At 45.4% G+C, this 13261-nt stretch overlaps 2 protein-coding genes across 2 annotated transcripts; one reads left to right on the top strand and one right to left on the bottom strand.

Moving 5' to 3' along the window:
- Positions 1 to 2010: 2010 nt before the first annotated feature.
- rcor1 (REST corepressor 1) lies at positions 2011 to 8658 on the bottom strand. Its single transcript, XM_047052041.1, has 13 exons — positions 7720 to 8658; positions 7558 to 7617; positions 6949 to 7029; positions 6781 to 6833; positions 6483 to 6644; positions 6215 to 6333; positions 4399 to 4477; positions 3783 to 3884; positions 3335 to 3538; positions 3111 to 3188; positions 2935 to 2992; positions 2549 to 2814; positions 2011 to 2268 (listed from the first exon to the last, which is right to left on the bottom strand). The coding sequence occupies exons 1-13, from the start codon at positions 7874 to 7876 to the stop codon at positions 2227 to 2229; spliced, it is 1461 nt and encodes a 486-aa protein (XP_046907997.1). The 5' UTR covers positions 7877 to 8658; the 3' UTR covers positions 2011 to 2226.
- A 3137-nt stretch (positions 8659 to 11795) lies between these two features.
- ankrd9 (ankyrin repeat domain 9) lies at positions 11796 to 13195 on the top strand. Its single transcript, XM_047018422.1, has one exon. The coding sequence runs from the start codon at positions 12127 to 12129 to the stop codon at positions 12994 to 12996; it is 870 nt and encodes a 289-aa protein (XP_046874378.1). The 5' UTR covers positions 11796 to 12126; the 3' UTR covers positions 12997 to 13195.
- The last annotated feature ends 66 nt before the right edge of the window (positions 13196 to 13261 follow it).

The following is a 13261-nucleotide window of genomic DNA, read 5'->3' as shown; positions in this document are numbered from 1 at the left end:
AGTAGAAAATAGGACAGCAGATGAACGATAGACACAGTCAGATCATGTGTGTAAACATCCCCTATAAATCCTTCAAATGTATTGTTTATTGAACTGCAAATTGGATACATAATGCTTAATGACTGCAATAAAATACACACACACGCACGCACACAGACCCTTTCAGCATTGAAACCCTACCCCTCAGAAACGCACACACATTTCCACAAGTATAGAAAAGGCATTAAAACATTATGCTGACAGTAAGCTTGGTACCAGGACAGTAAAAACTTCTCAACAGGCCATGTCCCGTGTACAGGACTAAACCAACAAAATTCCTACTTCTCTAAAAGGTGTTGATTCCCCAAACACAGATCCAGACTAAAGTATCTTTATTTGAAAGAACAAAGAACTTTCCAAGGACAACCTACATTGACATGAGTCTTGGGCCTGGGGTTAAGCATCATCTGTGTCTGAGAAACCAGTGTTTTTAATAAAAATGTAAAAATCTGAAGAACATCCAGTCAAATTACAATCTCTCATTCATCTATTTTAAAGGCTAAATCCTCTCACCTGAACTGGATAGGGGTCAGAGTTCGACAACTTAACGGTGTATGACCCAATTGTATATATTTTCTAGGCATTGCTAATCAAGTCTAAATTAATCTTAAATATTGCTAATCGAAGTATGTGAAGTCCACATTAAGTCAAACATGGTCAAACCCCTGGGGTTGGTTTCCTTGATTAAGTTTCATAGATTTGCTAAACAAATCCCAATTGGTTCATTTGTATTTGTTAGTCTAGGTGTTGTTAGAACTCAATGTCATGTGTCCAGGAAACCAGACGCCCAGGGCTCTGTTGAACATGATGAAATCCTTGGCCTCCAATTCCCAGGTTATGTACAATTTCTTACTTCAATCATTAGGTCTGACTCATCAGACACCAAATCACTAAACGCATCATAAATATATTCCAATACAAATAGTATTACCTTAACCATTATTCTTGAATACAATTGTACAATTTGAGCACTTAGCAGCGCCCTAAAAATGAATAACGTTTCCACAATTTTTGACTCTTCTCGGCAGAAGACAAATTAAATCAGCTATAGGAACAATCTCGGGAGACAGTTTTCCATTAGCGATGAACTCTCTGAACTGAACTCTCAGATTTTCACCAAGACGCCCCGTGAACACTGCTGCCATTTTGGCTGGTGGTGCCAGCTTTTGTAGGAGAAACATAACATAATCAATAACCTGAATAATCGCATCTGACTGATAGGCTGTACAGTGCCGATGTCTCCAGCACAAACTGTAGGACAGGGTGGAAATGGTGGTAGTGTTTGTCACTAACTAAAGCTAAGTTTACAGTGAACTTCTGGAGAAGTGATATAAAAAAGGTTTTGCAGTGTGACATGATAAAGACACAAATGGAGATACAGGAAGGATGTTTGTAATGTGGATTCATTGCTGGAAGGGGACAGGATCAGGTCGAGATGGCCGATCTGGCCATGGTCATGGTGGTGGGATAGTAAAGTGCTTTAGCTAACCCTGGTAGTTACTACATAGTCTCTTTGACATGTGGTCACTGCTGTTGCCCTCTCTGTATGTAGTGGTAGATTAACATGTCCGGGTAATCGGGGGGGGGGGGGGGGGGGGGGGCGGTCGGGGTTGGGAGGGAGAGAGAGAAGGAGGGCAGGCCATGGGGAGATAGGGGAAAGAATGACCTTGTGGTGACCTTCAGGAGGTGGTCAAGTCATAGATTGGGCCTGAACTGGGACGGGGACGGGGGGCGGGGGAGACAGGGGACGGGGGGTCAGGTCTGAACTGGGACGGGGACGGGGGAGACAGGGGACGGGGGGTCAGGTCTGAACTGGGACGGGGACGGGGGGGGCGGGGGAGACAGGGGACGGGGGGTCAGGTCTGAACTGGGACGGGGACGGGGGGGCGGGGGAGACAGGGGACGGGGGGTCAGGTCTGAACTGGGACGGGGACGGGGGGGCAGGGGAGACAGGGGACGGGGGGTCAGGTCTGAACTGGGACGGGGACGGGGGGGCGGGGGAGACAGGGGACGGGGGGGTCAGGTCTGAACTGGGATGGGGACGGGGGGGCGGGGGAGACAGGGGACGGGGGGTCAGGTCTGAACTGGGACCTGGTTAGGCTCCTCCTCGTCCCTTCACAAGCCCTCAGATCCGCAGGGAGCAGAAGTTCCAGCGCAAACACCATCCCTCCCAAGATGGACGCCCGCTCAGGACGCCTGGGGCTGCTGGGTCTCTGTGGGCGACGACTCCTTGGGACAACAGGGACAGCTGTTAGTTCCCTATACAGGTCTAACGTGTTGCTGTTGGTCCACTCTGCACATCTACACCACCAGATACAGAACGCTTCAACAGAGGACAGAGAAGACCATGCGACCGAACACGCTACTCGTAATACAAGGAAGGCATTGTGCGATTAAACCATGCGAATCGCGTCAAAATAAGCGTAGTACAGGAGGATGCTGCACGTCAGTTGACACACCACGATTAGACACAGGGGCGTGTGTAGACTAAACTGTCTCTGTCCCTCACCTCCTTCTGCTCCTCAGGGACGGCCGGCGTGCCCGCTCCTCCTCGGGCTCCCGCCTCCTCAGGGGAGTGAGACACCTCCATCTTCTCCTCCTCCGCTCCTCCCCTGGCCCCGCCCTCCACCCCGTGCTCCGCCTCCCACTCCTGCAGCACCTCGTCGAGGTTGTAACGCCGGCGGTAGTTCACGAAGAAGTTCTTCACCTGCACCACTGACTTGTTGCCGATCACGTCGGAGATGGCCTGGAAGTCTCGTCCGTACTTCCTGATGGCTGGTGAGGAGAGGAGGGGGGGGATTTTAATCACCTGACCCAGATTGGCCATTTATCTGTGTTATTTAGTATGTAAAATGCCTGATTCTTTGAAAGCCTTTTCACTGCTATTTTTGTTACCTTGTACTGCCAGCAGTTGCTCATCTGTGGTCCAGCGAGTATTGAACTTCTGGGTCACCTGAGATTACATATCCAGTTACCGATCAGTAATACTGAATATCAAGCTCATTGATCAATAACCATCACAGCTGGGGTTTAAAACAGGAATTCAGGCACACTAACAGCATTGACCATACCTCAGGCACGCGGAAGTTATTTACTCCAGAATATAGCTTCTCCTTTAGAGCACTGTTGTTCTGTTTGATGCTCTGGATCTGGGGAGAGAAGCGATGTAAATACCACAACCAGGAAAGGAGCAAGTAGGAGAGCAGAGCAGGGGGACAACTTGATTGTTCAGTCCTAAATCCATGGATAAACTTTTAAACGCCAACGCTCCTTCACGCGGCCTTTAAGCTGGCACCTGTCTTTTGATGGTGACCAGCTCTGTGTCCAGCTGTCGCAGCACTCCCAAGGCCGCTGGGCCGCTCGTAGACATGGCCCCGACGTCTCCCTGGTGCAGGTGCATGCCCTTAGGGGGCTTCTTCTTGGCTCTGTGCAGGTTCTTCCCTGACAGACCCTGGAGCTCCTTCTTCACATGGGCCACCTTCTCGACCATGCCAGTGGGCTGGAGGAAGACGCGGAACAGGTCAGGTGGTAGTGTTGTGGCGGAGCGTTTTAGTTTTTAATTATTTGTTAAATTATTTATTTGGCTATTATTATTATTTATTATACGTATTTATCTCCGAACAGGAAATTGTGTGTGGATCTTCATTTCTAGGCTCGACAAGAACGTTAATGGGATGTGGAAACTGCAGAATGCAGTGAACCAGATGTTTACAGAGACTGAAGGAGATCTAGTTATTGCTTACCTTCTGCACTACCACTGCTGCTACTGCTGCTGCTGCTGCTGCTGCTGCTGCTGCTGCTGCTGCTGGCTTGGTTTCCTGTTTGGCTTCTGATCCTGAGGCCACCTGCAACAGAAAACGTCTGTGTGTCAGCAAGCATTCGATACTAGCCTCATCCCTTAGAACCTGGTCCTCAGTCTCGGAGTGGGCCCTGCTCCACGCGTTGTGCATCCGCCAAGCAGTAACGACTAGCCTGACATTGTCATACTCATAATTCTAGTCAGAATATGAGTCTGATAACTCTCTGTTGGGCTGTGAGTAAGGGGCGTGTTTCAACCGAACTCGTAATACTAATGCCTCTTCGCTCAATTGGATAGACCTACAACCAAAGCGCTCTTTGGTGACGTGGTTGATTACGTTACTGTTGATCATCTGTCCATCATCGTATAAAGCCCGTCCTGACAATTTCATTGGTCCGAACAGCTCCTGTTTGGGTATAGTTTTTCCGCAACCGAGCTACTCCAGACCCAACTTCCCGACCAAATGTTGTTGTGGGCGGGGCTAAATTGGACTGGCAGCCAGGTTAAGTAACGACTGGACTGATACCGAATACAGGTTCAAATTAGTGATGATACTGTACCTCCTTCTTGTCCTGCTTGCTGGGATCAAAGTCCATGTCACTGGGAGGGTTGGGAGGAGTCTCCTCAGCCTCGTCTTCACTGAGGACACAGAGGAGGCAGGTGATAAAGAGCAGTCCTGGATAACTGCTGCTCATCAATTCAAATATCTAAAAAGTAGCATATTGTACCTGAGAGTGTTATGGCTCAAAATTGGTGCTGCAAAGTGTGTAGGCCATGGTTTGGGCCTATAAGGTAGTTAATATACACATTGGTTTGGGATTGGGCCCATTGGGTAATTATTCTAGAGTTTGGGCCAATGGGGTAGTTAGTTTTGAGTTTGGTTTGGGATTGTGTTTATAGGGTATTTAGTCTACAGGTTGGTTTGGGATTGGTCCTATAGGGTAGTTAGTCTACAGGTTGGTTTGGGATTGGGCCTATAGGGTAGTTAGTCTACAGGTTGGTTTGGGATTGGGCCTATAGAGTAGTTAGTCTACAGGTTTTTTGGGATTAGGCCTATTGGTTAGTTAGTCTACAGGTTGGTTTGGAATTGTGTTTATAGGGTAATTAGTCTACAGGTTGGTTTGGGATTGGGCCTATAGGGTAGTTAGTCTACAGGTTGGTTTGGGATTGGGCCTATAGAGTAGTTAGTCTACAGGTTGGTTTGGGATTAGGCCTATAGGGTAGTTAGTCAACAGGTTGGTTTGGGATTGGTTTTATAGGGTAGTTAGTCTACAGGTTGGTTTGGGATTGGGCCTATAAGGTAGTTAGTCTACAGTTTGGTTTGGGATTAGGCCTATAGGGTAGTTAGTCTACAGGTTGGTTTGGGATTGGGCCTATAGAGTAGTTAGTCTACAGGTTTTTTGGGATTAGGCCTATTGGTTAGTTAGTCTACAGGTTGGTTTGGAATTGTGTTTATAGGGTAATTAGTCTACAGGTTGGTTTGGGATTGGGCCTATAGGGTAGTTAGTCTACAGGTTGGTTTGGGATTGGGCCTATAGAGTAGTTAGTCTACAGGTTTTTTGGGATTAGGCCTATTGGTTAGTTAGTCTACAGGTTGGTTTGGAATTGTGTTTATAGGGTAATTAGTCTACAGGTTGGTTTGGGATTGGGCCTATAGGGTAGTTAGTCTACAGGTTGGTTTGGGATTGGGCCTATAGAGTAGTTAGTCTACAGGTTGGTTTGGGATTAGGCCTATAGGGTAGTTAGTCAACAGGTTGGTTTGGGATTGGTTTTATAGGGTAGTTAGTCTACAGGTTGGTTTGGGATTGGGCCTATAAGGTAGTTAATCTACAGTTTGGTTTGGGATTAGGCCTATAGGGTAGTTAGTCTACAGGTTGGTTTGGGATTGGGCCTATAGAGTAGTTAGTCTACAGGTTTTTTGGGATTAAGCCTATTGGTTAGTTAGTCTACAGGTTGGTTTGGAATTGTGTTTATAGTGTAGTTAGTCTACAGGTTGGTTTGGGATTGGGCCTGTAGGGTAGTTAGTCTACAGGTTGGTTTGGGATTGGGCCTATAAGGTAGTTAGTCTACAGTTTGGTTTGGGATTAGGCCTATAGGGTAGTTAGTCTACAGGTTGGTTTGGGATTGGGCCTATAGGGTAGTTAGTCTAGAGATTGGTTTGGGATTGGGCCTATAGGGTAGTTAGTCTACAGGTTGGTTTGGGATTGGTTTTATAGGGTAGTTAGTCTACAGGTTGGTTTGGGATTGGGCCTATAAGGTAGTTAGTCTACAGTTTGGTTTGGGATTAGGCCTATAGGGTAGTTAGTCTACAGGTTGGTTTGGGATTGGGCCTATAGGGTAGTTAGTCTACAGGTTGATTTGGGATTAGGCCTTCACCTCTCTTCTCGCTCCCTCTTCTGCTTGCGTGCGTGGCGATCCATGACGCTGGTTTTGCTGCGAGTTTTTTTCCATGAATAATAGAACCTCACCAGGCTGGCGATGGACTTGTCAGGTAGCTGCCATGTGGTAGAAAGGGCTAGATGTTATACCAAATCCAGAACCACAAACAACGAGTGTGTGTGTCGGAGTATATGAGTGTGGGTTTGAGTATATGAGTGTGTGTGTGTGTGTGTTTGAGTACATGATTGTGTGTGTGCTTCCTCACCATCTGCTGGATGCGGTGGAATGTCTTGCCATGGAAACTGAAGCCCTGTTCAAAGAGAACCTTGTCCTCCACCGTCCACTCATCTGGGAAAGGTGTGAAGTTAGGCAAGTCTGCCAGGGACTTCTCTATATTGTGCTTGTGCCAGAACAGCATGCCCAACGCCTGTAGTGTACATGAAGACACACAGGGTCAATTATTCATAGAGTCGATTGAAGAGTAGAGGAGGGAAAATTGAATTTTTTTTACACATTGTAAAGACCTGTTTTAGTGGCACTTTAACACAGCAGCATTGTATTACCTGTTCCATATTATAGCCGTGCTTTTCTTTGGCGATTGAAATGTATTCATCAACTGCAAGAGGGCAAAGGAGCAATGTAAAACTGTTCTACGGTGATTTACATTGTATTTATTTATAGGCTGTAAGCATTTTCCACATATGTATCCTATTGCAAATGGTGGTTCTTACGTTTGGTTTCTGCCAGGGTCTGGCTGGGTATCCACACCAGCATGCCCAGGTTGTCCCTTTCCTGGGCAGCCTTGGCCACATCTGGCAGGAGCAAGGAAGGAGGAGACATGAGGCTAGGTACTGGTTTCTTTAAAATACTAACCTTTTTATTTTTTTTACCAATCTAGCTTGGTTTATTTGGAGAAAAAAAACTGAGGATTTGAATAATTGTGGTTGGATAAAATTCAAAAATCTTTGTAGATCAAAATGAAAGCTCATACATTGTGAAAAGTTTAATTACTGTGAAATGCGTTACAAATGTTTTATTTTGTTTGAACAACAAAACAGCTGTCTTTGCAACTGATGTAGATGGCTATTTATTATTGAACATACTCTTAAAATAAACGGTTCTGTTCAAACTGTTTCAAATGTAGTTGTTTACATTATTAAATTACGTAAACTTAAGGCCAAATCTAATCTTAGAAATTGATTTTTAGAAAGAGTCGGTGAGATGATACAATTCTTCCAGACAATCTGAACTCGTGGAATGGGCGATCACCAGAGTTCGAGGCTACCACATCTTAAAACCTGTCTCATCTTCAAAACTGTAACATCGCGTAAATTACTCACCAGGATCATAGTCTGGAACGATGGCTTGATATTGAGCACCTACTCGCATACCTCCGCCACCTATGCACAGATGATGAACATGTATTACAGATATTTTTGTAACATTTCAAAAACCAGAACTAGTTCTGTCTGACCAAGGCTACCACCGTCACGTTGACCTACCATGCTCATCATCACTGGAGGAGCCCGAACTTCCTTCCTCCCATGAAATGTTACTGTTTCCATTCGTAGCAAAACTTTTGTTAGGATTATTAACTGAATTCCTCCCTCTCCGCTTCCCTGATATTTCGGAACCGTTTTTCTCCAACATTGCAGGCATCTTGAAAATGAACTCAAACAAAGCTACTCTAATTTGGCAAGCTAGCTAGTGCTAGTTGCTACGGCTCGCCTGGCTGTGATGTGTCAGCAGCACCTTGCTATCGTTACTGCTAGCGGCTAGCTAGCTAGTTGTCTAGCCAGAAAACAAAGTAACGTTTGCTAGCAGGTTGGATAGCTAGCTAAGCTATTTGAGCTAGATCGCTAACGTTAGCTAAACGAGGCGATGATGGCAAACTGATGAATTGCTCAAATTAGCAACCCTATTATGTCACAGCAAATATGTCTGTAATAAAAGTACAACGGGGAGATGGCTCCAGAAATAGCTATTACAAATAGCCAAATGGCAGTAGCCTAGTGAGTCTTGACTCTTGTCTTTGAATAACAACCACCCCAAGTAAGCCAGGGATGCTTGCAGCTACTTGGATAAAAGTTGCGGTAGCACAAGCTAGCTAGCTCAATTTATAAAATAAATAAACATCGCTACTAGACTACTTCATTATCGATATTGTACACAATCTGGCAAGTTGTCGGTCCACTTTCGCTCATTAGACGCTTTTCGAGGCAGGGTCGGTAATCTTGCCAGGGGTCGGGAGCTGGCTGACTCGGCACGGGGTCTTGATGTGAAGTGGATGGAACTAGCGTAGCTAACTGATGGAGCTGGTTAGGTACTTCAAGCCTCGTCCTGAAGAGGCCCCTCTCAAGCTGATTAATGGGAAAGACGCCACGTTTCTTGCACTGGAGTTTAACAGAAACAAATGCCATAACTCGTTCCTTAATTAAATGCAATTGCAATTAATATAGACTACGATCAATTGGGGAAACGATTATTTAATTGTCTGGATACTTATCAAGCATGATAAACTATACTGGAGTTTTCCCCCACAAGCTTTAAGACACATATTCGCAAGACTAATAATGAATCCCAGAGTTTCTCTGTCCAATTAGGGATACAAGAAAACAGAAGTAGTAGTATACTTTATTGATCCCCAAGGTGGAAATATGGGTAGGTTAACTCGTCAAATTAACTGATAACTGATAGACCTGTTGGCCTGACTTAATAATAAGTATTTTGAGCACATTGTACTGTCCCACCTCAAAACCATCACAGACCCATTCTGGACTCCTGCAGTTTGTCTACAGAGCCAATAGGTAAACATGGCCCTCCACTTCATCCTCCTCCATACTCAGAAGTTTGAGTCCGCCATGGTGGGAGGTTAACTACCTGGTGTCCTGTTCCGGTCAAAACAACTTGCAGCTCAGTGCTCCAACGACAATGGAGATGGTTGTGGACTTCAGAAAGAACCCAGACCCATCTGCCCCCATCCCCCTGTGTGACTCCTCGGCTGACACACTGGAATCTTTCCACTTCCTGGGCACCACCGTCACCTTAACATCAGCTCCCTCACCAAGAAGGAACAGCCGAGGATGTACTTGCTGCGGCAACTGAAGAAGCACAAACTGCCAGAGCCAATGATGGTGCACGTCTACTCCACCATTAATGACTCTATCCTCATCTCCTCCATCACAATCTGGTGCGCTGCTGCCACTGACAAGGAACTGCAGAGTATCATTCACTCTGCGGAGAGGGCTGCAACCTGCCAGTCCTGCAAGACCTGCATGCCTCCAGGACCCTGAGGCAGGAGGAAAGATTGTGGCTGACCCCTCCCACCCTGGACACAAATCCTTTGAACCCTCTCCCACCGAGACAGCAAATCCCTTTCTGATTCTGACTGCAGTCCATCAGGATCAAAACGTCATGGCACAAGAACAGTTCCTTCCCGACTGCAGCTGGGCTCATCATCAAGGCCCGGGACCCCCACTGATACTGGCTGTTAACCTTGTTACACTTATTCTTATAATACTTTTTCATATCTTCTATTGTTATTTTGTCATTTATATTTTGTAGTCATGCAGTTGTGTGCTTTTGTGACATTAAACTTCCATTGTTGTGTGTCATCAGATTAAAAACAATTCCTTGTTTGTGAAAACCTAATAAACCTGTTTCTAAATTTGGTTAAGGAACTTGACTAGTCCACAGAGACATTGTCTATCAAAATAAGAATTACACTTAAATGGTCACAGTTAAGGTGCAGCAGTGGAATGGATTGCTGCTTTGAATTCTGAGCTAGAAGGTGAAACTACAGGGATTTTTTCTTTGTGAATTTTATTGATTGCAGCCTCACTTACACTAAAACAAAAATACTTACATTTACCAGAAAGATCTGGTACACAAGACCATGTGGGGAAACAAACAATAAATAAACACCATGTAAAACACATATTTACATTTAGGCATTTAGCAGACGCTCTTATCCAGAGCGACAAAGCGTAAGTACAGGGACATTCCCCAGAGGCAAGTAGGGTGAAGTGGCTTCCCCAAGGACACAAAGTTATTTGACACAGCCGGGAATCAAACCAAGAACCTTCCGATTAGTAGCCCGATTCCCTAACCGCTCAGCCATCTGACTCGTTATATAACTACATGCAAATAAACAACCCAACAATGCACATCCATAAACTACTAACTGCAAACAACAAAAGTACATGTCCTATCACAAGATGATTGGAGGTCATAGAACCATTCGACATATGAACAAAAGACGTCAGCCAAGCACAAATAGCGGTTCACCAACATCCAACAACAAACTAAGGGACTTTACACATCCATGTTGCCCATAAAAGAGTTGATGAGCCAGAGTTGGCTACTTTATAATGTCTTTCATTGTGTTTATAATGTTTTACTGACATATTTAGTCTACTTTATGTTTCACTCTACATTATTATACTCTAACCTGTACCAAGTCACTGGTCAATACTATTGTGTGTATGGTACTTGTCTTTTGAACTCAGCTCATTTTTATTTATTCAAAGTGTATTGATGCACTGCTGTTACATTGCAGCGTTGCTTTTAACAGGGGGTCATATTTTTATTTGATTTATTTAACGTTTATTTAACCAGGCAGAATCATTGAGAACAAAATTCTTATTTACAAAGATGGCCTGGCAAAAAGCAGAAACTTTTTGAGGGAGAAGGTAAGGGGGAATATACATATTTGGATGTCGTGCGTCTCAAAACTATTCTCATTCTGCATGCATAGTTGGTCTTCACATGGTAGGCAACTTGAATAATCCAATTTTATAATCAACCTATTGTTAGCACATTTGATCTTTATATGGGATTGAACAGCCTTTCTATCATTCTTAAAATTGACCATGTAGCTCATCTGACAAGTGTTAACGATGACGTGCAATTGCAGCTGTTGGCCCAAAAGGTGGCGTAGCTGAACTGCCAATAGTGCCTACTCGATCCTAAAGTTGCATATAACCTGGTATTTAGAGTAACTAATCAAAAATTGCGATACCAGATTTTTATTTTCATATGGTGTCATGTGCGAGAATTATATTGTCCCTCATCAACATGTAACTATGGATCAAAAGAAAATGTTATCCAAGGTATTTTAGGCCTAAAACAAGATGAGATTAATGATTTAAAGATTTAGCTTTCCTTTGAATTCATGAAACCGTTTGGAGCAGTGCGTAATCTTTTATGTCATGTTTTAGGCTACGCAGTGAAGGTTTTGGCAAAAGCGCAGTGCACCAGACGCTCAATTACATGACATTTGCTGGCGATCAGACCAGCAACTCAACATGCGTCCTTTACACCGGCTCGCTCTGAATGTTCTGAATGCGGGAGTCCTCTAGAGGACATTCGATAGGGCCGATAACCGCGTCGCCCAAACAAACGCTCACACGGCGCGCTTCACAAATATGGACACGTTAAGGGCACTTTGAACCGGTGATGTCACATTTCTTCTCTCCAAAGGCACGTCATCAACCAATTACATTTTGGTGACGCAGGGAACAACCAACAAGGGCGGTCGTCAAGGGAGTTCTACTGTTTCTCCTCTTCGTTGGGGTATATAAACGTCCGATGGAGTTTGAAGAAGGGGTTTGAAGGTGCAAAATCAAGACCAGCAGAGAGACCCCGGCCGTGACTGCATGCCAAGATCCCGATAGCAACCTGGGTCAAGACTCCCAACTGTTGACCATTTTGTAGCCTACTATATTGTGATTCTTTCTTGAAAAACTTTTTTTGCCGTGCGTTTAACGCAACTTTTATGCGCAGAGCTACTCTTCTGCGCATTGGCTACTTTTCCTATCCATATCTGCAACTGTAGCACATGTAAACACAGAGACGTTTATTGCAAGGCTCGGTTTTTATACTAGAAGGATTTGCAAACTATTGTGACAATGCCGTGGGATGTAGGTGTATTTGACAACGGGGCGGATTATAAATCCGAAAAGCAGTGCCAAAGAACCTCCTTTGCTTTTTACCAAGCAGTCCGGGACCTATTCCCTGTATGGATGCTCGAGGACATGAGAACGATGGAAGTGTTTCACTGGGAGGATGACGGACGGGCGTGCGCCTTCTCTCCATCAGAGGCTCTACTGTACGCGCTTGTGCACGACCATCAACAATACGCCAGATACCTGATTAACAGATTCTCCGTCAGCGCGCTGGACATGCCCAGCAGGAGTTTCTGTTGCTGCCAAGCATCGACTACTCCACATCTTTCTATAGCTGTTCGTTATAACCGCGTGACTATACTGAAAATGATCATGGACTCACTGAAGGACTTTTCGGAGAGCGAGCGCCAAAGCTACCTCAACAGTCGCGGGTGCGTTCACGTAGACGGGGGCAAAGCAGCCCTGCATCTGACCTGCGACCTGGTGCGCCCGGAGTGTTTGATCCTGTTACTAGGACACGGCGCTTGTCCTTCCGTCACGGACGGGTCCGGGGACACCCCATTGGATTGCCTGCTGCATCAGATCGACCAGGGCGAACCCGACATGCGCAGAAAGCAAGTGTGCCTGGGCTACCTTCTCCTCTTCATGCCAAAGATCAGCTTCCAGATGAAGAGGCAGGTGCAGGACAACGCAGCGGCTTGGCGGAGCCTGGTTGGGGAGCAGGCTTTCCACTGGCTCTCTGGGATCTCCCCACCATCCCTGTATGTCCAGGCCATGCAGAAACTGACCCAGTCTATCCCCCTGGAGCAGCTGGACTCCCTGCCAGACTTCCTGAAGCCCCTGGACTTCAGGCTGCATCAGTTCCAGTCCTAGACTGACTCAGGACTCCCCTCTGAACAATGTAAATAAAACACTTTTTCATCAGTCTGACCGATTAACACTGTATATTGTGCGATTCCTGTATGTACAGATCTTAAAAAAACAATGCACTTTAAAACACAAATGAGTGAATTCTACAGTGTGTTTGTTTGTTGATGATGTTGTGATGTAAATAAAAAGAGGATACTTTGAAGCCTTGTCTGGTGTAGTCATGTGTTAGAGTAGAAGGTGTTCTCTAACAGTCCAAGGCAGGACACAC

The sequence above is a fragment of the Hypomesus transpacificus genome, chromosome 3, assembly GCF_021917145.1.
Source record: "Hypomesus transpacificus isolate Combined female chromosome 3, fHypTra1, whole genome shotgun sequence".
NCBI classification, from domain to species: domain Eukaryota; kingdom Metazoa; phylum Chordata; class Actinopteri; order Osmeriformes; family Osmeridae; genus Hypomesus; species Hypomesus transpacificus.
This window is presented reverse-complemented; position numbering and strand designations above follow the sequence as displayed.